This window comes from Scheffersomyces coipomensis (assembly GCF_036884675.1).
Source record: "Scheffersomyces coipomensis strain NRRL Y-17651 chromosome Unknown DFJ63scaffold_3, whole genome shotgun sequence".
Classification (NCBI taxonomy): Eukaryota; Fungi; Ascomycota; class Pichiomycetes; order Serinales; family Debaryomycetaceae; genus Scheffersomyces; species Scheffersomyces coipomensis.
The window spans coordinates 982,423-1,007,498 of record NW_027042894.1 but is presented as its reverse complement, the minus strand read 5'-3'; the positions used below and the strand labels follow the sequence as shown (position 1 = coordinate 1,007,498).

At 29.9% G+C, this 25,076-nt stretch overlaps 7 protein-coding genes and 1 non-coding gene across 8 annotated transcripts; 4 read left to right on the top strand and 4 right to left on the bottom strand. All coding sequences in view use genetic code 12, as the record gives it.

Annotated features, from left to right (window-relative positions):
- The first annotated feature begins 3 nt into the window (after positions 1-3).
- On the top strand, positions 4-1,346 carry DFJ63DRAFT_318444 (uncharacterized protein). Its single transcript, XM_064906941.1, has one exon. It carries the CDS (start codon positions 105-107, stop codon positions 1,257-1,259), a length of 1,155 nt encoding a protein of 384 aa, XP_064762640.1. The 5' UTR covers positions 4-104; the 3' UTR covers positions 1,260-1,346.
- A 4,302-nt stretch (positions 1,347-5,648) lies between these two features.
- DFJ63DRAFT_312631 (uncharacterized protein) lies at positions 5,649-6,647 on the top strand (the record flags this gene model as incomplete). The annotated part of the gene is made up of 1 exon (XM_064906006.1): positions 5,649-6,647. One exon carries the CDS (start codon positions 5,649-5,651, stop codon positions 6,645-6,647), a length of 999 nt encoding a protein of 332 aa, XP_064762639.1.
- Positions 6,648-7,259: 612 nt separating this feature from the next.
- Positions 7,260-8,988, bottom strand: CUE5 (ubiquitin-binding protein). The gene has a single exon (XM_064908725.1). It carries the CDS (start codon positions 8,706-8,708, stop codon positions 7,503-7,505), a length of 1,206 nt encoding a protein of 401 aa, XP_064762638.1. The 5' UTR covers positions 8,709-8,988; the 3' UTR covers positions 7,260-7,502.
- Positions 8,989-9,743: 755 nt separating this feature from the next.
- Positions 9,744-10,094, bottom strand: DFJ63DRAFT_334854 (uncharacterized protein; the record flags this gene model as incomplete). Its single annotated transcript, XM_064908111.1, has 2 exons — positions 9,744-9,988; positions 10,067-10,094. 2 exons carry the CDS (start codon positions 10,092-10,094, stop codon positions 9,744-9,746), a joined length of 273 nt encoding a protein of 90 aa, XP_064762637.1.
- An 820-nt stretch (positions 10,095-10,914) lies between these two features.
- On the bottom strand, positions 10,915-11,333 carry DFJ63DRAFT_341216 (uncharacterized protein; the record flags this gene model as incomplete). Its single annotated transcript, XM_064908724.1, has 2 exons — positions 11,206-11,333; positions 10,915-11,124 (listed from the first exon to the last, which is right to left on the bottom strand). The coding sequence occupies exons 1-2, from the start codon at positions 11,275-11,277 to the stop codon at positions 10,915-10,917; spliced, it is 282 nt and encodes a 93-aa protein (XP_064762636.1). The 5' UTR covers positions 11,278-11,333.
- A 104-nt stretch (positions 11,334-11,437) lies between these two features.
- DFJ63DRAFT_t66 lies at positions 11,438-11,509 on the bottom strand. The gene has a single exon. It is a non-coding gene; the product is annotated as a tRNA-His (tRNA).
- A 7,108-nt stretch (positions 11,510-18,617) lies between these two features.
- Positions 18,618-19,688, top strand: BRG1 (GATA-type transcription factor BRG1; the record flags this gene model as incomplete). The annotated part of the gene is made up of 1 exon (XM_064906005.1): positions 18,618-19,688. One exon carries the CDS (start codon positions 18,618-18,620, stop codon positions 19,686-19,688), a length of 1,071 nt encoding a protein of 356 aa, XP_064762635.1.
- A 2,340-nt stretch (positions 19,689-22,028) lies between these two features.
- Positions 22,029-23,399, top strand: DFJ63DRAFT_312628 (major facilitator superfamily domain-containing protein; the record flags this gene model as incomplete). Its single annotated transcript, XM_064906004.1, has 1 exon — positions 22,029-23,399. The coding sequence occupies one exon, from the start codon at positions 22,029-22,031 to the stop codon at positions 23,397-23,399; it is 1,371 nt and encodes a 456-aa protein (XP_064762634.1).
- Between the last annotated feature and the right edge of the window lie 1,677 nt (positions 23,400-25,076).

The following is a 25,076-nucleotide window of genomic DNA, read 5'->3' as shown; positions in this document are numbered from 1 at the left end:
CAAATATCAACCAAATTTTATTTTTTGATTTTACGATTTTTGAAAAATTAACATTGTATGGTCAAAGACTTACAACCAAAGGTTAAACTCCAATTAGATCAAAGATGTATTTAAATAAGATAGGGTATGGTCTTCTAAATAATAGAAGACCAATCTTATCAATAATAGGACATACGAGTAAATCCATTATCAAACCCACAACATCAATTTCAATCAATGTTCATCGATTTAAATCAAATTTACCACAAGATTTCAATCCTAAAAAGACTTTACCACAACAAGGAGAATGGAAATATTTAAAACAGCATATACCTGGTGAATCTGTTCAAACTAATGAAGTCAAGGATCGTGTTCCTATGTTCCCCTTGGGTAAAGAAAATGTTCCAACTTTATTACCTAAACCTAATGTACCACAAGTTGGAAAACAATATACTTTCAGACAAGTGATTCAAATTTTAAAGAATAAGAAACAACCGGAATTAATTTATGAAAGTGAACCTCATCGATTATACTTTTTAGTATGTTTCTGTTGTGGGATTGTGTTTACTGTGTATGGGATTATTTTAGGAGAATATGCATTTTTCAAAGCAAATAAAGATTATGAAGAAAATGTTGAAGAAAAGAATGAAACTTTAAGAAAGAGAGAATGGTTAATTTCATTATTAAAGAATTCTGTATTTAGTTTAACCATTTTAACTTTTGCTTATCAAGTGTTTAAATTACCTACTAGATTAATGAGAAGAATATGGTTTTTACCTGGAAATAAAGAATTTATTCAATTTTCATCATATCCTTTATTCCCTGGTAGACCAACTCCAATCATAACTGTTCCATTAGAGAATTTAAGTAGAAGAAAAACATCAAGAATTTGGACTGGAAAAGGGTTTTATGGAACTGCTGATAATTCCATGTTTTTCTTTATTTTAAGAGAAAAATTAGCTAATGGTAGACTGAAGAGTTGGATGGTTGATAGAAAAGGATTCTTTTGGAGTGATGGTAGAGTATTTGATTATTTATTTGGTAAAGAGACTTTAGCTGAATCTGAAGCAGGTGTTCCATATGATGAACAATTTGGAATTATAAATCGAGAAATTAAAAAGAAAAAGAAACAATTAAGAAAAGAACATGGTATATTTTATCAATTTAAATTAAGTGGTCAAGAATTTAAACAAGATGTTGGTAAAGTGGGTAATTATTTAAAAGGATATAATAATGATAAAAATGATAAGAAACAATTACCTCCAACTGATAAAAAGTAAATTAAATCGTATAAATAGTTGCAAAAAAGAGACTTTGTAAATAGAAACCTACAATTAATGTAAATACATATTCAAAAGCATTTGATATTATAAATTTTATGTATATTTAATTAATCCCATGCCGATACTGCAAAAATCCGGGACACATTTGACCGAAGGCAAAAGCTCGTCTCTAAGTTAAGGGTTAGTAAATAAGTTCTAAATAAATCATTTGTCCCATTAATAAATAATTCGTCCCTTTTAATGCTGTAATACTAAAAATAGGTCTAAACAAGTTAATAGATATGTCCTAAATAAATCATTTTCGTTAACTTAGATTTATCCAAGCCTTTCTCGAAGTCTAAATTATGATTTATAGAGAGTAAATTAACTCATATTTATATGATTTTTACCACCCTTAATTGTATGTTATAGTTTCCTAAAATGATTAAATTATATTTTGGAATGGTCAAATATGGAAATTGTATAATTAAGTAGGTGGAATAAAGAAATATCAAGAGAATGTATTGAGAGACTACATATTAATACATGATAATAGATCATTATATAAAATAGTTTGTATATTAAAACTTGGGGAAAACTTGTCTTAAATTGTAAGTACTTGCCTATATTTAAGATAATTTGTTAATATTAGAATAACCACGAGGTAACAAATAGTTAGCTCGATAGTTAAATGAAAATAGTCAAATACAACCAATTAAACTCTACATCACAACAATGATCTCTTGTTTCGATCCACTTGATAGTAAGTATAAAAAAATCCAAAATCCAAAATTTATGGAAGTATTTATATGATATTTTTAAAGCCAAAAACATTTTTAATATTAATTATCAAAGCGCATTTTGTATTTCAATTATAATTATATAGTTCAAATTTGAGAGAAGTTAATATAATATTCATGATACTTGGACCAAACTACAATTGAATAATTAAATTATAAAATTATTATATATTAAAATTAATAATATCAGCTATTTACAGTACCAACATTAAGAATAATCTAATTTCGTGCAAGACATTATTAGTCTAATATGGTAAGTAAACATGACCTATATTTAAGTTAATTCGTTAGTATCAATAATCAAACCTAAGTTAATATAAATATAGCTAAATAGAAAGTAATGATTAAGTTCAATGTACAAGTAGCATCCAGCAAGTACATTCAAGTTATGAACTTACTTCTGAACAAAACCAATACATCAAACTAATCATAGTTAATGAACTCAGACTTCAGTCTTAAGTAGATCGGTACAATATTCGCCTAATCAGGAAAATAAGACTTCACCAATTTGTTATTACCAATATAATAAAGATTTCCCATATACCAGGAAAATCTAATCCAGCAGATATATTCACCAAGCTATAGCAGAAGAAAAGAAAATTAGTTAAAGTTTTGTAAAAATTTGATGGTTTTTATAGTTTGGTTATGAAATTTTTTTGGAATGATTCAAGTGCTCTTAGATAAACATACATGATAGTGCCGAAATCAAAATAGTTTTATAAATTAATTATATATTAAACTTATACAATCTCTTACATTGTAATTAAATATTACAAGTTATTCTGCTACTGTTAAAACTTCCTTATTGAAACAATATATCCTTCCATATAATCCTGCAATAGAACATAGTGGTTAGTATTAAAGTTCCTAAATAAAAACAATTGGATTAGTATCCTTCTAATGAAAGATTCTTTAAAGTCAAATTAGGTGACGGAGCTGATGGTACATGAGTTAACGGAGAACCCATATCAAGATCTTCATTGTCAGAATTAGGATTGAAAGATGTTATTAACTTCTCGGCAGAGTACATAAGATTTGTTAGGCTTATTAACTTGATTAACTCATGATAATGATTTTTTAAATTGTTATGCTTATATTATAGTTTTCTAGAATGAACAATTAGAAGATTTATGAAGTATAATTAAATCTCTGGCTATAAAATTTATTCAATATTTAAAATTATCAGACAAATAAATAAATATTTTCAAAATTAAAACAGATTGATTTGACTCTAAGTAAGTATATGATGCTATAATTAATTTTAAATTAGTTAGTTAATTAGTTAGTAATCAAATATAAATGGTTAGTAATGGTAATGAATTGATGATAGGGTACTATGACAAGAAATATGAGACATATTAAGTTGTATTTATATAGAAAATATTAGGTTAAAAAATAATGAATCTAATGTGTAAGATTTCGGGATAACACACAACTATAGAGTATGGAAAATTACATTTAAATATCAGTTTATACAAATTTATATATATATATTAAAGGACTATTTTCATTAATAACATTAAACTGACTAAACTTAGACTGGTTTCTAAAAACAAGGTTAGTAAATAAGACCCTATAATAAATTACAAGTTAGTATTAATACAATTCACCTTTCACAGATCATCTAAAATCTAGGATAGTAGATTTTTTAGGTAAATATCAACTAATAGACGGATCATATTATTTCCAGTTAATTTTCAATGTTTCTAAATTAGTTAATATGAAAGATCCTAAATAAATCTGTTAGTAATGTTAAAGAATTAAGGATAGTTATGATGATAATAGAGAAAAAGTACGATATAAAGTTGTATTTATATGGATTATAAAATATCCCACATTCTGAAACATCTTGTTTCAGATATCATGCATTACTCAATTATGTCAATATGGAGAGTGAGAAAAGTATATAGTTACTATGAACTATAGTGTAAAGAGAATCTTTATAGTTGCTTAATCCATATAAACTATATGATTAGATTTAAATCAATTTAAGGAAAGTATAAAGCAATAAAGAATAGTTGCAAAAAAACCATCATCAAACGTCTAACAAAGAGAAGGAGCAGGAGGAGGAGGAGAGAGATAATAAATTTTGATAAAGACACGTACACTCAAATGGCTAAAATTAAAAAAGGGAGAAATCGAACGCGTCATTAAAAAAAAAAGAACTGATAAAATTCTCAACCAATCATGTTAAAGAATGACTGGTAACCGATTAATGTGTAGAAGTCATTATCAGACATGATTATGATAATACATTAACTTACATTAAATTCATCTATTTTTAAATTATCTATCAGCATCATCATCTGATATATGATGACTCATTATCAATAACTTTTGATCATCATCATCATCATTAATATGGATGGATGGATGGATGAACTGGAACTGTTTGTTAATACGGGGGAGAGCAAGAGGGGATATTTTTAGAATGGAATAGGGGAGTTTAAGAGGAGCTTAAAGAAGAGAGATGTAAATTACGTAATGAATTATGTAAGCATTGAATTTTTATCTATTTTAAGTAAAGTAAAGTTAAATGATTAAACTATAAAGTATCAACTTGTAGTTATTGGAAGTCCTTTTACCAAGTTTTATTGATTGATTGATATGGATATGATGAGATGAGTTAATGTAATTGGTTAAGGGATTAGATGTATCATGATGATACTGATAATTTTATCTCTTTCTTTTTTTTTTTTTTTTTTATTATTTTTTGTCTTGTGGATGGTTTACGATACGATATCAGTACTTGACGTTACAGTTTATCAGATAGTCTGAGTAGTATACTTTCATATAATCATCATATATTCAATTGAATAATGTTAAATGATCATCATATCATAATATATTAACATTATATATATCTATTCCTTGTAATTATACCTTGAAATAAACCATCTGAACTGTTGTAAATAGAAAATTACAACCACCACCACCAAAAAAAAAAAAAATAAAAAATAAAAAAAATTAAAAATAAAAAGGGGCGGGGAGATTTTCCATAGTGAGAAAGACGAAGAGACTCCAGACAATAACGGTAATTGAATACAACCAACGTATATGTAGCAATTAATTAACATGAGATGAATAGGGTAGATCCATTGTAAAGTCTAGAACAATATGTTATTATCATCACTTATCATATACTATCTATTTGGCAACTATTAACAATTCATGGACCAGTCTTTCTTTCTTTGTATTGTCAAAGTTTAGTTTAAGCTTAAATTACGTACAGCAAAATAAAATAAAATAAAAAACCAGCCAATTTTTTGGTGGTGGCAATTTAATCTTTTTTTTTTTTTTTTTGTTCAGTGAAATTTTTAAATTTTTAAATTTCTTCCAGTTTTTCAGAACTTGCACTTTTTTTATCACTCGTTTTTTTTTAGGATCCTTTTTCCTTCTGTATTGAAGTTTCCAAGTTAGCCTTTAGTTCAGCATAGCCTGTTAAAGTAACTATATTATTACTAGGGAACACATACTGTTACAGCTACCGCTATCCTATCTCCACTACTAATTGCATTTGTCTTTCCCACTTGTCCCCCCTCCCACCATTATTATAAATTCTGTTTTGTTTTCGTTAACTGACTTATTATCCCTCCTTTTGGTAAATATGGCCGCCAATTTTAGAGACTCAACAAAATCTCATTCTCATCATCATTCATCAGGCACTACAACAACTACAACAACTACAACTACCACCATGAAGACAAGAAACAATACTCATCATAATCATATTCATAATACTCATAAGAGAAAATTGAATGAATTAGAAGATATCACTAATAATAGTAATAATCATAAAAAAATCCCTAAGAAATTAAAAGTAACCTTTGGTGGCAATACAACTACAACCACCATAAATACTCGTCTGCATTCTCATCATCATCAACAACAAAGAATCCTTCATCATCAAATCCCTCCTTCTCCTCCTGAACAACAACGATCTCCATCTCCTTTGGATTCAAATAATGCAACAACAACAACTAGTACTATTTCAAAACCAAAATCAGTTTCATTCGAATTACCTAATGATAGTCCAGCTTATGAAAATTCACCTCTTTTGACTCCAAAAGAAGAAGATGATGACGATGATGATGTTGACCTTGTTCGTTTCAAATCTAGTTCAGTTTCTCCTTGTGGTACTGCAAATTCAAGATCAACTAGTCCTCCCACTAGTGCCAATGATAATATTAATAATAATAATAATGATAATGATGATACATTAGTTATCAAATCTGAAACTGAAACTCAAACTAAAGATTTAAATCAAAATCCAGATTATATATCATTAACTTCATCTTTAAGATTATTAAATCAATCAAAATCAAGTATAAATCAAGATATAATCAATTTATCTAATTTAAATGAAAAAATCAATTCTACTAATGATAAAGATGAAATCATTCAATTCTTTTTAAATGTAATTGATAATAAAATCAATTTATCAAATCCAAATTCATACAAGGTTTTGAAATCTCCCGTTATAAATTGGTCCAATTATGATTCAAATTTATCTCAAGTTAATCAAGTGTTTAATCTGCAATGTCAGAATAACAATGATGATGATGATTCGTTGTATACGGCCTTGAAATTATTTGATCATCAATAAATGAATTCATATCGTATCAATAAGTCACATCTCATTCCAACATGGTTATGTTCTTCTCATATATAAATATGACTCTAATGATCGAAGTCATGACTTGTACATATATGTGAAGAAGGGGGTTAATTGCTACTTTTATTGTTGATGTTTTACCTATCCAGGAGTAACTTTTACCACCATGTTGTCAAATGATTAATTAGATGGATCATCAATATCAAATATCAGAATCAAGTCAATGTCAAATCCACATCACAGTTTAACATAATTTCCGACATTAACAAATTCTGATGATGATAGTTCACGTCCTAATGATGACTCCTCCTAGTTCTATCCTTCCTTTGCTTCCCTTTTGCTTGTTTGCTTGTTATTTGCTTTTCCCTTTATTCCTTTCCCTTCCTTTCCTTTCCTTTTCTTCATTTCTCTCAATATGACATGCTTAAATCTCATGTCTATCTATAAATAGGTTCCCCTTTTCTTCTTCTTCTTCTTTCACCATTTCTCCCCGGATTCATAAATAATTCTCATTTATCTCAATTGATCATCATCCCTATGATTGATTGATGATATTATATTATATTTCTAACTTACTTTTTTTGGTTTTTTTTTTTCAACTTCTTTTTTTTTTTTGGCTTTTTTTTTTCTTTTTGCTAATAAGGTCAAGTGTTTTATTCTTTATTTAGATAATTAATGCTTTTTAATATACGTAAACCTTTTTTACAAATATCGTTTTTGAATCGTAGGTGTGAATAAATTAATATATATATATATAAACTCAATAAAAATACCGAAAGAGAGAGAGAGAAGAATTATTATTATTATTATTATTATGTATGATTAAAATAACAATTTTAAGGTACCCTACTTCTTAGCATCAACATCTTCTTCTTCACTATCGACTAAAAATGCATCTGAATTTGCAGGAACATCCGCTTCTAATGGTTGCCATTTCTTATCAGTCACTTCAGCATCAGTAGCTCCTCCAACAGCACCAGTAGTGGTAGTGGCTATTTTAACATCAGATGGTTGTTTTGGTAATGGTTTAGCAGCATTGGCTCCAGGTCTCGTTGGTGGTGGTGGAGCAGATTCATCATCATCATCATCATCATCATCATTATCATTCAAACTTATACGATGATGGAAATCACTTGATAAAATCTCAGGATCTTCATCAAAATTAGTATGTTGTCTTCTATTAAATGATGAACCACCTAAAGCTCCAAATAATTTAGGTTGACCACCTTGAGCTGCTTGACTTTGTTGTGATTGTTGACCACCTCCGCCTTGTCTTTGTTGGAATTGTTGCTTTTCATTATCATTAGCATCAAATCTCTTAGTTAAATTACTAACCCATCCATTTAATGTTGATCTTGCATCTTCTAAACCTTGATTAAAAGTTTCTTTAATTTGTTCAAATTCATCAGGACTATTATCATCAAATTCTCCATTACCATGCATACCTCCTCCACCTTGTTGTTGTTGTAATTTCTTTCTTCTTTCATGACGTCTTCTTCTTCTTGCTTCTTCATTTTCAAATTCCTTTTGTAATCTTCTAGCTAATATCTCATCTTCACTTAATGCATGAGGATTTGATGCTGAAACTGATTTGGCAGGTACAGGTGGAGCAACCGTATGAGTTTGAGGAATTGGAATTTCAGGTTTGAAACTTGGATCTGAAATATATAATAATGCATTAAAAGCAGGATCTAATTGACCTTGAGATGCAATTAATACTGCAGTAATGAATTTATCTTCAATATTTGGGAACGCATCTTTTAATTCATTGGTGATTTGAGTGATTGGATCAACTGGTCTAGGAGGTTGTGGTGGAGCTGCTGATTCAGTAGGTTCTTCAACTTTTGATGATGATGATATCTTTTTAGATTCTTCTTTCACTTCTTCTTCTTTGGTGATTGGTACTTCATCAAGTGGTACTTCTTCAGTTGCATCTGCAGCAGTAATGGTGGTGTTGGTGGCGGTGGTTTCTGATTTACTGGTAGTTAATTCATCAATATTCTCAATTGGTTCAGCTGAAATCACTTTCAATCCTTCTGTTGGCTTCGACATTTAGACTACTATTCTTTGATTAATTGAATCTTGAATTAAGATTTAAACGTTATCTATATTCTTACTGTTTTGACAACTTATGATCTTTTTTTAAACTATCATTCACTCACTGCTCCTCCTCCTCCTCCTCCCTCCACAATTTACTATGAGTGTTTTGTGGTCTAAGTATATAATTTACTTACATTGTGCGTAATTTATATCCTCTGCCATCAAATGGTATAAAAACAATTTTTACAATTAAAATTTTTTATATTAGTTTTACCCCTTCTCTTTCTTTTCTCTTTGATAGTAAATTTTATAACTCCGACAATAGATAGAGCTTTATATTAGTTTTGTGAATTGCTATAAAGTGTGGACAGCGGAGACATATTAATGTCACATAGAATTTTAATTGATATTTCATGAAATTTATTCTTGTGGTTCTTTATTGAACCTTATGATGTTTCGCCATGTTTTGAAAATTAATAATTAAATTCTACATTCTTCTGTGTAAATTTCGTAACTTAGTATTGATATGTTGACCGAACCTACATGTACTGGGATTATTGATAACGTCCGACTCCCCTGGTGCTCTTACATTACTTTTTACTAATGATCTAAAATAAGTATATTAAAAATAAACAGGAAATAAATATGAAGTATATGAAGTAACAGAGAATCAAATCAAGTCAAAGTGTTGTCTGAATAAGTGGTATCATCACTAGTATCAACTACGATGAGACTGATAATAATCAAATTGGAAACCGTCCACATTAGATTATTTGTTTTGATCTCACATGTCTTAGATAATTACATCTATTAACCTGATACATGTGCAAAGAAAGGAAAGGAAGGGAAGGATAAAAAATGCATTATTTGAATACGGTATCATCTTAAATGAAATCGTCTTGTATGTTTATATATATGAAAATGAATAGGATTGAAACTATACTATTGATTTTTGTTCTGTTATGATTTGTGATTGTTTTTTCTTAATATGTTTTCGATTGGTAAGGAATAGTTATGATTGATTGATGAAATGAATGAATCTTTAATCTAATCTGATTCAGCAGCTTCAGCCAATTCAGCTTTTCTTTTCTCTTTAGCAACTTTTAATTCATTTTGTCTTCTTATATAATCCAAGTTTTCACATTCTTCCCAAGCATGTTTATCATGTTTACAACTAACCGATGAATTAGCGGATTGTCTGATAAGACAAGTATGATAAAGAGCAAAGTATGTGGCACATCTATCTCTCCATCTTAATGGTACTCTATATTTTTGTAAATCTTCTTCAGAAACTATATGATTTGAAAAGGGTTAGTAAAACATTCATTCAAACAGATATCAAAAAACAAAAAAAAGAAATATCAACATACGAAGTGGTGGGAATTCTGTGACGGACATTGGTCTATGATATGATGTATATGTAAATTGGAACTTAAATTTAGTTATTAAAGTCCCCTTAAACTAGATTGGTTCTATTTATTTAATAGTTATAAATTTTTCGCTTTTCCTTTGTGTTGATAATAAACCAATAAAATCTCGTTCAAACAAAATTTACCCTTTGGGCTGTATGCAGGAAATGTATAACAACCATTCCAAATAGATCAAGTTAGAGGTAAAAGGATACTACAATTAACCATAAGTATTAGGAAATGGGATATTCTAGGCTACAGATCTAGTAATGGTATATCAATATTAGTAAATATGGTCCTACCTTAAGATTTAATCGATTTATAGTGAACATAAATGGGAAAATTTTTATATTTTTTTTGATTGTTTTCATTCTGTCTATATGCTAAAATATATATGAATATGATTGTAAAAGATAAATAAAAGTACGGAATGGGCAAGATCAATATGACTAGATTGAACTTTAGTTGAATCCATCCTGTCATATTTGGTTGCCGTTGGAGTTCGACTTTGGAGAGTTGGTTGGTTGGATTTAAAACATGAAATGGTATATAATACACATGATCAACATTGAACATGTATAATGGAAGAAATAAATGAATTTATGATTGTAGTTTGAAAATTAAATCAATATGCGTTGGAGTGTTGATATGTGATTAAGTTATAATGATTCAAATGATAAATAATAGATGAGTAATTCAATGAGCTTATAAAATCATGATAATTGAAATGGATGATTCTCTTCAAGTAAAGAACATTGGACCTTGTTATCATTTATTATTACTATTATTGTTATTAAATCATAATTTGCTTAATGAGATGCTTTGGTATGGGCGTCAAGTCTTTCCTTTAAGGCAATATATTGACATTTATAAAATTCATCTTTAGTCTTATTACAGAATGAAGTACCTTTATCAAGACATTTGTAATAATTGATTAAATGAGCAGCACATTTATCTCTGTTGAAGAATGGAACATCATGATCATCTAATTCCTTTTGAGATGCTATAAGAAACAATTTCTAGTTAGTATTTCGATAACTTATTTCATCTTAAAAATCAAATGGTCAATGAAAAAGAAAGACTCTTAGATCTTGTTAAACTTTCACAATGAAAAAGGCTTTATACATACGAATAGCAGGATATTCATATTGGGCAGTTGTATGTTCAGCCATGGTGACAAGTATGATATTAGTCAACTGAAGAATTCAAGTTAAAAATTAAGTAAATAACTAATCTTCAATTAAATGTTTTTTGAGTTTTCAATTTGAGCTCTAATTTTTTTTCTCATATCAAGAAACAGAAAAGTAAAAAAAAAAGATGTTAAGATATAACTGCCGGTCCCAGGAATCGAACCTGGGTCTCAACGGCCACAACGATGCGTACTTACCACTATACTAGACCGGCTATTTCTTGAAAAAAAAATGTCTGAGTAAATGATAACAATACGATCATTATCACGTTTTTGATCACGTGATGTTTTGCGCTACCAGGTATCAAATTTTAATAGGCCAATATCTTTCTGCCTAGACTATAAAATTTAAAACTAATTATTGGTTTCTATTATTGTATTATATCTTCATCTTATTCTTATAGTAAATGATAGATGTATGACATTTTAAACATCACGAGGTTCGTCACGTGCAATCATATACTTCTATAACGCTACCAGCTTCATTTACATTTTAATAAAATTTCAATCATTTGATACGAAAAACATAAACAATTAACAATTTCAGGATATTAGTAATTATATTGATTGTTCTAGACGTGAGTTATCAACATTAAATAAAAGAAAATTGTTGGTTTTGTAAGACTTTCTTCCTTAAAGTTAAAAACTAAGCTTTCGAATCGAAAATTCATATATATTCCTTATGAAACTTAATCTTTTCTCGTAATAATACAGATAAGGATTGACTTACGATCTATGTCAAATTAAATAACATCTGATTTTATTACTTGTTGCTTTAGAAATATAAATTTCAAAAAAGGAATTGAATTTTTCGCAAACAAAAATTCCCAATTTCATAAGAAAGTTGAATTCTCGAATGAAATTTAAAGATTATCCTTTCTTTCTCTGCAACTTCATAACTTACTTCTTTTCACTTTAAGGTTTAACAAGAATAATCATTATTAGCAACTAGTAAATCTTCATTATAATGATAATTCAAGAAAAACGCTCAAAAATACAACTTCAAAGTTCTAAATACCGAGTTTCATTTGTAACATGACAGGACTACAAGAAATTGACATTTACAGATAGCTTTATTAAATAATAAACCATATTCAAATTCAAATCAAAAGTATGTAGTTTGGATTTTTGAGGTATCATGTTGTCATATCATTTCAAAAAGGGTCGTAAAAAAGACATTTTTGTTCAAGAAAAATTTAAACGAAGCAAGGGAGAGAATTAAACTAAATTATGCATGTTCTATCATGTCTCTAAAGCAGATACGAATCTTGACTTGACTTAAGTTATTATTCTTATTTCTTATTCATTAGGGTTGCACAACACCTATTTGAACCAATAATAGTTCATAATTGAATCTGAAAGGTCAAAACTAAATAAATACAATGTTGTATATTTGTTAAATGGATACAAAATTAAAATCTTCAACTTGGTAAAACAGAATTTAAACTTAAAAACTTAAATTTATTTTAAACTCGTAGACATGTAATAAAGTTATTTTTTGAGTTAACCCATGCACGGCTAAACACGTTCTTTTCTGTAAATGTACATGTCAACAATGGAAAAAAAAAAGAGTTCATGTACTCTACATGCTTCACCTAAATCTGCTTTGCCGGTAGTAAAAGTTCATTATATCCCTATCAGTCAAAAGATTATAGTTTTTACTTGAAAAATCCCAATTGCAGAAAAATTTCCTAATTCAATTTGGAAATTGTTGAGCTTTATGTAATTGAGCATAAATCGAGAATACTACTAGAAAATTTAAATAGGAAATAAACACAAGAAAAAGTTTTTAAAACTTAAAAGTAAGATGTAATCTGTTAATATGTAATCCTGAGCCATAGATATTATGTTGATCATCCTTACAGAATAAAGACATGTGAACTTTATACGATTCTCTATGAAGTAAACCTTTCAATCAAGGGGTATTAAGGAGAGTTCAATGTTAATTCACTAGTCTCTCTCTTCGGTCGAATACAATTTTACTTCGGTTGGTTATAATGGTATACGGTTTAGAAGGGCATTAGAGCATCAAAATATTTTCCAATGATATATGCAACTCAACATTGCAATACGGTTGTTATTTTTTATTCTTATAACTCTTATTTCTAATTTAGTCTATATTTTTTAGTCAGATAAGAAATTCATTGCGAATTAGTATATGAATTTGATTCAAACAGTTTATATAAACTTTTCGGCCATTGAAACGCCAGAAAGCCTGAATTCAAAGTTTTTTTTACTGCAATGTCTGTCTAGATGCCAAAAATAGAATTTTCAGACATTTTTTTCAAGTACTGCAACATTATAAAATATTTTTAAATGTCTGCACTATGGTTCGGTCGCGGAGACGCAACATTTTATGCAGAAATAGGCTATTTTTCATCCAAGGAATTTTATAAATTTGCCCGTTGCATGCAGTTGAATCGTGCGCGATAAAAAAAGATATTAGAATTGAAGATCTTAGTGTCTGACATTTTTGAAGAATCTAAATAGGTATGAATTACGAGTTCCGTTATATGTAGTTAAAAATCTTGGCGTCTTAAAGCAAAATTAGATGGATTAATTCTCGCTGTGGTTTCCCACATATGCTCACAATTTGGTTTCTTGATATTACCTGATTTTCCCATTAAAGTTAACGTGTACATAGCACTAAAAAGTGCGAATCTCATCTAATCGTAAATTTGATATCTCCATAGGTTCCTAAAAATAGTCGCAAAGATAATTCTTCGATGACCTGTGAAGGTTTTGTATTTCTATATATAAATCAAGGCAAAATCGATTCAGAACTTCAATGATGTAATGACTATCCAGTGGGAAAAAGCATAATTTTCGTCAAATTTACTGGAAAAACTATGCATAAAAAAATAAATGGATAGGAGGGGGTTGGTTAGGGAGCAGACATTTCTTTCACTATGTACAAAGGGTACAGTTTAGGGTTGCTAAAGTTGATTTCATGTTCACTAATTATTTTTAATGTTTTTGGATTATTTTTTATTTTTTTTTATTTTTGTCTGATTTTGAAGTTCGTTCTAGAATAAAACTTGCCTGCAGGTTAAAATTCTAGCGTTTTCCTTTTTCATTTTGAACATCGGTCGCAGTTCACCTTTCTACATTTTATGGCTTAAAATACTCAAATAACCTTCTGTAACTAAAAATTACTTTTTTATTAGTTCTAAAGAATATTTTAGAAGTAAGTTGTTGATCGTGAGAGGCTTCTCATTCTTTCTTCTTCATACTAGAGACCTTTAAAATAGGTAAAACTCTATTCATTAAAGACTTAAACCGGGGAAGTCAAATGCTTAATCCTTTTACTTAATTTAGCATTGATATTATGCTGCACTTGTAAAATGATGTAATCAACTTGTTTCTTCGAAAATATTTTTTATCTGTTGTTATCTGGATTGAAATATGTGAAATCGGCATTTTACTCGGAACGAGCACTAATTACGATTGAAAAAACTAGCATACACCTCAACTATTGCAAGTATTATGAAATCCAGTATTGACTGAATTGCATGTTTAATTTCATTTTGATAATCTATCTAATAAGTTTAGAGCTAGTAAAAAGTAAAGGCGAGATACACATTCTGCAACTTTGTAAGCAGGGTTTCATAGAATAGATTACTATTTCAAGGTAAGTGCACCGTAAAACCCTAATTCATTAGCATTTTATTGATTTCACCCCTGGTAATTTCGGTAGCCTCACAATCTGAAGGTTTGATACTAATATTGCATAACTTCGATTGGTATCAGTTATGGTTGTCAGATACATAACAGAGATAATGCACATGATGTGTGCAAAGAGAGGCATGGATAGGGAAAGGGAGAACCATATATTATTTCAACTTTTAATTATTCTGATAATCATTTGTCGCCTTAGCTTATGTTTTTAAGTAGGAGTTAGCTTTCATGAAAGTTATCTTGGTTGCAAGTCGCATAATTAGTAAATTGCGAGTAGATGCAGCCTTCACACATCAGTAATGAGCGACAGAAGATGATAAACAATAATATTTCTTTTTGTGGGAGCCCCACACCAACTAAGTGAAATCAAATCAAACAAAAAACGATTTTTAGGAATAGCCCGCATATACCAGGGGATAATGTCATCTTCAAATAAGAAGTAGATTAGGATTGTTGGCTGCAGTTTGGAGATAAAAGGAGAAAGGAGAGTTTACACAGTAACAAATTAGCATGGGGCGTTAGTTATGCATGGAAGTCAGCATAAGAAAAAGTCATTTCTGCAAATCATTTTTGTTTGTTTGTTTGTTTGTTTGTTTTATTTTATTTTTATTTTTTACTGTACTCTGCCCCCCTGCGAAAAAAAAATTGTAAAACAGACACTTTTTTTTTTGAAAGAGCTTCTAAATTTACATTTTTGCCTTAGCAAAGTAATATTTGGCAATTCTTGTGAGTTAATCTCCATAACCTTTTCACATTTTTAACAAATTGAGTTTGCGTTAAAAAATTTTAACATCCCTTTTCTTCCATTAAATTGAACAATAGAGTGAATTGTTGCATTGTGCATAGATTTATAGCCTTCATATGCCGATTCGTTTGAACCGACTACAAGTTCAAAGAATCTGTAGCAGAGGCTCCCTGAAGAATCGGATGTGCTTTTAACACTCTTACATCAAATTAGATTAAAAGCTTATTCAAAATGATGTGCTGTTCACTATATTGATTGAATAATTAACTTTTTTTTACATCTATAGTGATTTAAAATCAAATCTGAAAACCAAACTTGGTAAGACTTCTTATGTATATTTTTTTTTTGTAATTTTTTCCTTCTGTGTAAGCCGACTGGGAAAAACATTTAGCCGTTAACAGATTTCATATGCCTTAAATAAATCAACCATTCTATAAAACAATTCACCATTCACCTGCACATAACAAATCATAACGTATTTTATTTCGTTAAGGTATAGAAGTAGAAGAAGAATACCATTACCATTTTTTATTCCTAATGTAGTTTGATAATTTCTTATTATTTAATTAACAATAACTTCAACATTTTACAAATTCAAACTTTATCTTATTCATGCTTTGATTTCTCAGTTTAAAAAAGTTTGAAATTGTAAATCCTCAATGTTTTGTTTGTGGGTAAAATTTTGCATCGTAGTTTGGTTATTATTTTTTTTTTGACGAGTAGCAGGCGCAAAACTTAAAAAGATGCAGAACAAAAAAAAAAAGACAAAAAAGGTCAGAAAAAAAAAGGTTGAATTTCAAGGCAAAGCGCAAAATATTTCGAATGGAACTGTGCAGATTAGAGAAATTCTTAATTGTTTTGGGTTTCAATCTTCTGATTTTAAATTTTAGAATTAGTCTACAACTATAATAGAAATAAGGTAGAGTATATGCTTGCGGTTTGTAAACTGATTTTCATCTGGCTGCTGGATTGATCATTAATGTAGTACATTCTAATCTCATTTGTTGTGCAGGCGGAGTGTGTGCCTCTAGAATTGAGCCTTAGACAGATCGCTATGAGATTGAATTTTAATGTAATGTTGCAATTTTTTTTGGCGATCGTAAAATCTTCCCTTCTATGTGCCAATGTCTCTCTTATCTTTTCCATATGGCTCTATTTTAATGGTTTAAGGTTTATTCATAATGTTAGTGATTATCGGTTAAGTCATCACCAGAAAACTCTAAAAGGAATCGATACATACTCAAAATGGTTGGCAAATGTACAGCATTAAAGTTATCAGACATTCAAATTGGCTCGCCTACCTCCAAAAAAGGACAAAAATAAAGAACGTTTTTAAATCAAACTTGTTGGCCCAGAGACAAAATAAGATTTGGCAAATTATGGCTAAAACACTCCCCACTGCTACTAAACTAATAAGACATCGTTGTAATTTATATTTGAGCTATGACTCCACATATTCAAAGTTTTGTTAACCGTCTTTGGTATGCTCAAATAGTCTGAAAAGCGAATTATTATGATTTCGTGAGATTACACCCAATATTTGTAGAGCCAATCATTATTCAAGAGGTACTATATAAAATTTTAATTTTCACTATCCCTTACACCAAGGCTAATAAAGGCGATATTTGAACTTTAATGTTAGAAAATATGCAAAACAAACTTATATACATGACTGCCATGTACATTTTGCTGAAGGAATTGGAAGTAGAATTTAACTCTAACATGTACAAGAGTACAAATTACGAACAAATTGTATAATGAAGAAATTTATTCACTGTAAGCAATGTAAAGTATGCATCAATATAAAAGAAGAACTAAGCTCTAGAATATAGAAGATTCACACTTTAGATTTTAGGCAAAAGTCTTAACAAGCCTATAAGAACCACTAAAAATACCTCGATAAAAGATTTGTTCGTAATGTTCCAGATCTTTTATAAGAAAACTACTTAATGGGGTAATTCATTCCAGTCTGATAATAGCACTAGGTTTAGAGTAATTGATTATCGCAATAATTACAATGCAATCCAACCACAATTTCTTAGCACTAGAGAACCGCTTGAATATACCTATATAAGTTAAAAATGCGGTACTTGCATGAAGTTTATTTTAGAATTCATATCATCATGATGGGAAGTTTGCTATGTTGATGAGGCCCTTCCCGGTGTCTAAAATAATATAGGCAGTAGAAAATTATTCAGGTCTAAAGGCCGGATTCCCTTTGACTGTGAATAGTTAATGTAGCCCAAGGTTCAAAAAAAATTGTCGTGACCAAAAAAGTGTAATTGTGCGATTTTGAATTTTTGTCTGTCTGAATTCAAATTCAAATCTTCATTACACAAAATGAAGCATAAATTATTTTTTGAGATAATGATGTTAGACTAAAAATAATAATTAAAAAATAAAAAGTTACAAAAAAATATTTTTAAAAGAAAAATTGAAGAATTCTGATGCACATTTTAACCGTGGTGTAGACATACATAGTTCCAACTCATTTTTGGTTATGGAATTCTATATTTTTTTTTTTTTTTTTTTTTTTTTAGCTATAGCGCTAATATGTTAACTTTTTTTCTCTAATTTTGATTCTACCTATTGACGAAAATTATATATAACCTTACAATCATCCTCTAAAACTTAAACACATTGCTTATTTGCAATTCAGTATTTTTCATTAATCAGATTTGTATAAGATTGCAAGTTTCAACTTTTCATTATTAGAATTTCCTAGAATAATAATATTAAAGCTGAATAACAACACTACAAGTATCATAGCTATTCATTTCACATATACAATTCCTTAGACATTTCATATCTATACACTATAGACTATTTATTCTGTTATTTCAAGTTCAGAGCTTTAGCCATCAAAGATAGACCATCCCTATAATAAAAGTCATTTAAACATGTTATTTTCTGCACCAACTACTCAGGTAAGATTACCTTCTATAAGTGAGCTTACTGCTCGTTCTCCAATAAATGATATGCAATCACCAAGATTACGAAATGATTCTAGAGTATTGCCAACTCTTTCTGCATCGTCTTTCAGATATCCATTAAAAGCCACTACTCCATCAAACTATGTATTAGGAAATGGTTCAGTACAGAAATTACCTTCTCCTACCTTACCACCACCATCAGCCCCAGTTCAATCACCACAATCTCAATTAATATCACCACCACAACCCGTTCAACCATACCGTCATTCATCTGCTGGTTCTAGTCCATCTACTCATTATCAATATTATCAATATCAATCTCCAATAATTCCACAAGCTTCTCAACAATCACCATCAGTTGCTCCTCAAGTTCATCATCAACAAGTACAACAACAACCAGCACCACCACAGCAGCAAGTACAACAACCTCACGGTGTATCTGTTGTGCCTGTCCAAGGCCAAGCTCAATATTATTCACAACCTGTCTATTATCAAGCTGCGCCAATGTCAATGAACCCACAATATGCTGTTCCAGAAGTTATTAACAAACCAACCAATAAATGTCATAGATGTGGTACAACCGAGACGCCAGAATGGAGAAGAGGCCCAAAGGGTGTTCGTACTCTTTGTAATGCTTGTGGATTATTCCATGCTAAATTGGTTAAAAGAAAGGGTGCTGCATTAGCTGCTGAAGAAGTTTTAAACAATAAGGTATGTAAAGGTAAGAATGGTAGAAGAATTAGCATTAAGAAACATTTATTGAATGAAAGTTTAAAGAATTCTAATACCATTAAAGGAGGTGATTATCATCAACATCAAGTTCAAACAATTATGGCTAGTCCACAAAATTCGGCTTATCCAGGTAATCAACCCCAACCACCTCAATCAACTGCATTAGTTGCTACAAACTCTTTACCATTACCACCACCAATCTCCAGTCATTATCCCCCACACTTTGCTTCTACTCAATTGACACATCATATTGAATCCAATTCAAATTATCCTACTCATATTTCTATGCCTTTAATTCGTCATTAGAGTTTGTGTTTTATTAATTATTCTAGTTGTATTTCACAGATACTTTTGAGAATTTGTCTGTTCTTTTTTAAAAAACGTTTTTGGTGTCTTTTATTATTATGATTGTTCTTTTTATTTTATTTTACTATACTTTACTATACTATACTATACCGCGATATCTGTTATTTACCATTACTTGAAGCATATGTTTGTCTTGTGTTCTATTTATTCCTAGTTGACGATTTACTATTCCTTTTCCATTTCCTTTCTATTATCTACCATTTAATTTACCTTTTTAATCTTTTATTTTTAATACATACTATATTTATCACACGTTACAAACTAATTACTATATAATATGTAAGAATCTCTTTGAATGGCAGGGGGAGGGGGGTCACAACAATCTTGCGACAGCTATTCTTAAATATTCTTTTGTTTTTTTTTGAGGCTAAATTAGTTTTTTTTTTGGTTGGTTTTAGCAGTCGTTGATACCCTTTTTTTTCATGTGCTGCTTTTAGTTGACCAAAAAAAATATCTTGAAACAATCAACTATTTTTTTTGGATTGAGAGCAAAATACTCTGCGAGCACAGATTAACTAAAGATTGAAATATGAGATGAAATGCGCTTTAATATTATTTGTATGTTTCAATGCTTTCATCTGACACATTCGATAGATAAAATATCCCTTTCTAGTGTAAGAAAAAGATCATTCGATTTTAGAGATTCATCTGCTAGTTAATAGCATGCATTTACTTAAGGGTTGAGAGATCCGTTAATGTAGGCAGACTTCAGTTAAAACAAGTGAGGCTTCAATGATGAAAATAATCTGAAACATAAACAAATTTAAGGCAACTCATCACGATTGACCTAAGTTTTAATATCATGATTCAAATCTTCTACTTAACTTTAGTTGTAAGTTAGTATTATTCTTAACCATCTAATGTAAAATCATGTAAAATTAATTACAATAATTTGTGAAAATTTTACCTCATGGAAAACTCTATTGTGTTACGGTTAATAGAATTTGTGGGTAGATTTTTAAAAATAATGATACCAGAGAAAAAAACAACATTTTGAGCGCGGATGCCGGACATAATGATCCTTTTAAAACCGATAAAGAACAAGAAGATTATTTGATGACGAGAGAGAGAGCACCTGAAAGCTTCTTGATGGTTAGAACCAAAAGTTGCTCAACTTAAATATAAACTATCGATGCATCGGTTAGAAGTTCACTTCTGTATAAAAAACTCTAAAACCAATGATCAATCTTTCTCCTACAATCTCCAAGACGACAACAAAAAAAAAAAAGATCATTTCAATTATTTGATTTGCTTCTCTAAGAATAAAAAATATATGCATGGAATCTTAATCTTTCAATCCCTCTGACAATTTTCATACGCACGACCAGGACATTTTAATTGTTCTCTTTTTTATTTTTGTCGTTTTTATTATTTTCTGACATTATTTTTTAATTAATTTAATTTTTTCTTTGATTTGGTTTTTCCCAATTTGAAACATTTTAATTCTAAGTTTTTATTTACTTGACTAGCTTCTTTTTGTTCTTATTGTTATCAGTTTCGAGTAAGTATTTGGAATGATAATTAAGAGAATAAATAAATCTCTTAAAGTTTAATTTAAGGCATATGCTTTATACGAAAAGTAAATGGAAAATGAAAAATGTGATCTGTTTGTCTAATGAATACCACCTTTTGTATTTTCGGCCTTTTTGCGGGTTTTAACCTGTTTTAATTTTAAATCATATTTCAGACACTTTCATAACGGCAATGCTCGGATATGTTGTAATAAATCCCACAGTGATTTATATGTGGAGTAATTGATAATTCAAAGGCGACACAACAAAAAAAAAAGCGAAATGTGACAATACCTCTCATTTTTTTACATTGTGCGAATTTTAAGGTTTCTTTAGGATTTTTGATTAAAATGTCTCACCTTTCATATCTGGATGTCGTATCTCATATGACAGCATATAAATTCCTGGGGGAATATATTTTTCACTCTAGCTAAAATTTACGCTAAACATTACTGAGAGCTCGCTAACAAAATAACTATCATTTCTCACTAATCAACATACACTACGAAATTTAAACTCAGGGCAAATATAATCTAATGCGATAAACTGCTCTGATTTGATTATGTTCACCTCATACAGAGTTTACTTCTGATCATTTTATTACCAAGTTGCTATCTTTGTTTCAATCAATTATGCTGAATATTTAGATGAGTCAAATTTTTGAAAACTGTCGCGTAGTTCTAAGATGATCAAAAAAAAAAACGAATACGAATTGTTAAAATTGAAAATATAAGCTTTTCAATTATTGGATTACTTCCATATTCTAAAAATGCATTTGATAAAGTCTCTAAAGCAATCAAACAATGATATACGAATCCTTTGGTTTTCTGTATTCATCCGTATGGCCAGTTATGGATTAACTAATCAAGTTCTCACGTTATATCTTGAAGAATTAGGCGTGTCACAAGAGAATATCGGAATATTCATGACATTAACTCTTGTGGGTGATACCATCATATCCTATTTCCTCACTTGGTATGCAGATAAAATTGGAAGAAGAGTAGTCATGATAATTGGTACCATGATGATGTTTGTATCGGGACTTACATTCACATTCTGTTCACATTTTATTTTACTTTTGATAGCTGCCACAATTGGTGTCATTTCACCATCAGGTGATGAAACAGGACCATTCAAGTCAGTCGAGGAAGCTTCAATTGCTCATTTAACTCCTCATAACCATCGTCCAGAAGTATTTGCGTTTTACGGCTTATTTGCCACCATTGGAGCTGCTTTAGGTTCTTTATCATGTGGTTTATTAGTCGATTATATGAATTTACAATTGAATTATGATATCGAGACGTGTTATCGTGCTGTATTTTTAGTCTATTCAATTATTGGTACTTTTAAGTTTGTTTGTATGTTATTCTTAAGTGAAAAATGTGAAATTAATTATCATAGAAACAAATCAGTCGACGAAACTAGTAATTTAATTAATCACGAGACCGTTGAAAATGGTGTTACAGAAGAAGAGGACGATGACGAAGAAGAGGATGATGCTATAAAAGGAGTATCGATTAATCTTACTGGACTTTCTCCTACTACAAGGTATTATTTACCAAGGCTTTTAGTAATATTCATGTTAGATTCTCTTGGATATGGTTTCATGCCATCAGCGTGGATTATTTACTACCTTAAGAAAACATTTGAAATAACCGCTAGTGGATTAGGAATATTATATTTTATTACTAATTCGATTGATTCAATAACGACTTTGCCTTCAGCATTTTTAGCAAAGTTGTTAGGCCCAGTTAAAGCAATTTTATTTACCCAAGCTCCTTCGGCAGTATTTTTCCTATTGATTGCATGTGCATCTAAATTCCCAATGGTTGCTGTATTATTAGTCTTATATTATTCAACATCGACAATGGATGTAGTACCACGTCAAGTTTTATTGACTTCAATTATGCCTCAAGAGGAGATAACAAAAGTCATGGGTATAGTTAACATCGGAAAGACATTTGCTAGATGTATTGGACCGGTATTTACAGGAAAATTAGCAGCTAACCAACTTTTGTATGTAGGATTTATTATTAATGGAGGTTGTACTTTGTTGGCTGATTTAATATTGGGATTAAATTTCTTACATTTAGATCATGAAATTTTACAAAAGCAAAGTGTAATCGTTAATATAGAATGATAGTCTCATTTATATAGATAATTATAGACAACCATTTCATCATTAATATAAAGTAGAATATTGTCATGTTTCAAGTTACTTGACTGTTTCTAATTATAATTATCTAATTCGTTTCCAAGAAAAGTGATTGTAATTTTGTGGAAATGAAAATCGTAATGGGAAGTTAAGTGCATAAATGGATCATTTATAATGTAGATCAGGCTTTTGTCGTGGGCTAAAATTGCAGATATAGTAACATATTAACGAAGACTAAACAGCCGGTATGTGTCATTATTATAAATCAATGGACACATCTCCATAACCTTATCATCTGGATATTTATGTAGGCCTGGGAGCTTAACCACTGTTGTCTGCTGCCTTCAAAAGTTCGGGGTTACACGGCCAACAATTTATTTTTGAAATTCGGCCAACATTCTAGCCGTTATGGAGTAGATATAATCTCAAACGGACCATCTTGCTTTCAAATAAAATAATATAGATCTTTATGGGGCATTATAAAGGATGATATGAAGATAAGAACTGTTATTTGCTTGTTTCTGAACAAAAGAGGAAAATGACGGTCTTTAAAGAAAAATTCTTTGAAGTGCTTCTTTTTCCATTGAGCAAAAATTTTCTAGCATCAGCATAAGTCCCTAAGTATAAATAATTTCAACAGTCTAGACCAAAGACAGCCATTCTTGGAATCAGTGGTATTTGTGTAGTGGTTATAACAACTTGGAATACCGGTGGAGCGTTCCTACGGCGATTTACAAAAGCCGCAAGATAACTAGGTAATAATTCACCGTTCTTGTTTCGTAAATGTAGCACGTACCAAGTCTTATGAACGCCCTTTGTTTTCATTTCTCTTTTTGTCCATTCATATACTGAGATTTTAATGGAAGTAAGATGATATATATTCAAATAGAATAAAAAGGTCATCACAGAAGGAAATCGTAATGGCCCTAATTATGGGTAAAAGGTTTTTTTTATGAAGTAAAATGGAGTTTTTACAGACTAGAAAACAGAGTTGGGCACTCCAACTTTGGGGTTACAATAATACCAATAACTTTATTTTCTACTCCACTATTAGTTGATATCATCTTTGTTGTTATTGGTTAAAAAAGATGTAAAGGAATGAATACTTAGAATTCAAAATCTGGTATGGCAAAGTTTCGCATAATTTTGTTCTGGAGTGAGACCGCATTTGGAACCGGATAAGTTCCCACATACAGAAGCAGAGCTTCTATCCTGCACGCAACAAGCCCTAAAAACCGAATTCGTCTTTAGGCGGCTGAATTAGTGATGACATACATGCAGTCCGTGTTCTTTAGCATCACCAAAATTTCATATGTATACATTAAAATCATACTATAAAATATACATTTTTTAGGGTATTATGCAAATTTATCATTATTTTTTATTCGGGTACTAAATAGAATTACCCTTGTTATATCGTATGATAGAGCCTTTCATATTTGGTTCTATAAAATAATGGTTATAAATTTAACCCATGCAATAGCCTTCGGAAAAATAACCAGGGGGGGGAGCGAGGAATCAAAGTTCTACTTGTTGTTAGGGCTACCTTTATAGATTTTATTTTTTTGAATGTCAACAATACATACATGAAACAAGCAGCAAAGTTACTAGTAAAAATACAATGTAAAATCATCATGGTATTGGTTTAGAAATTTTTTTCTT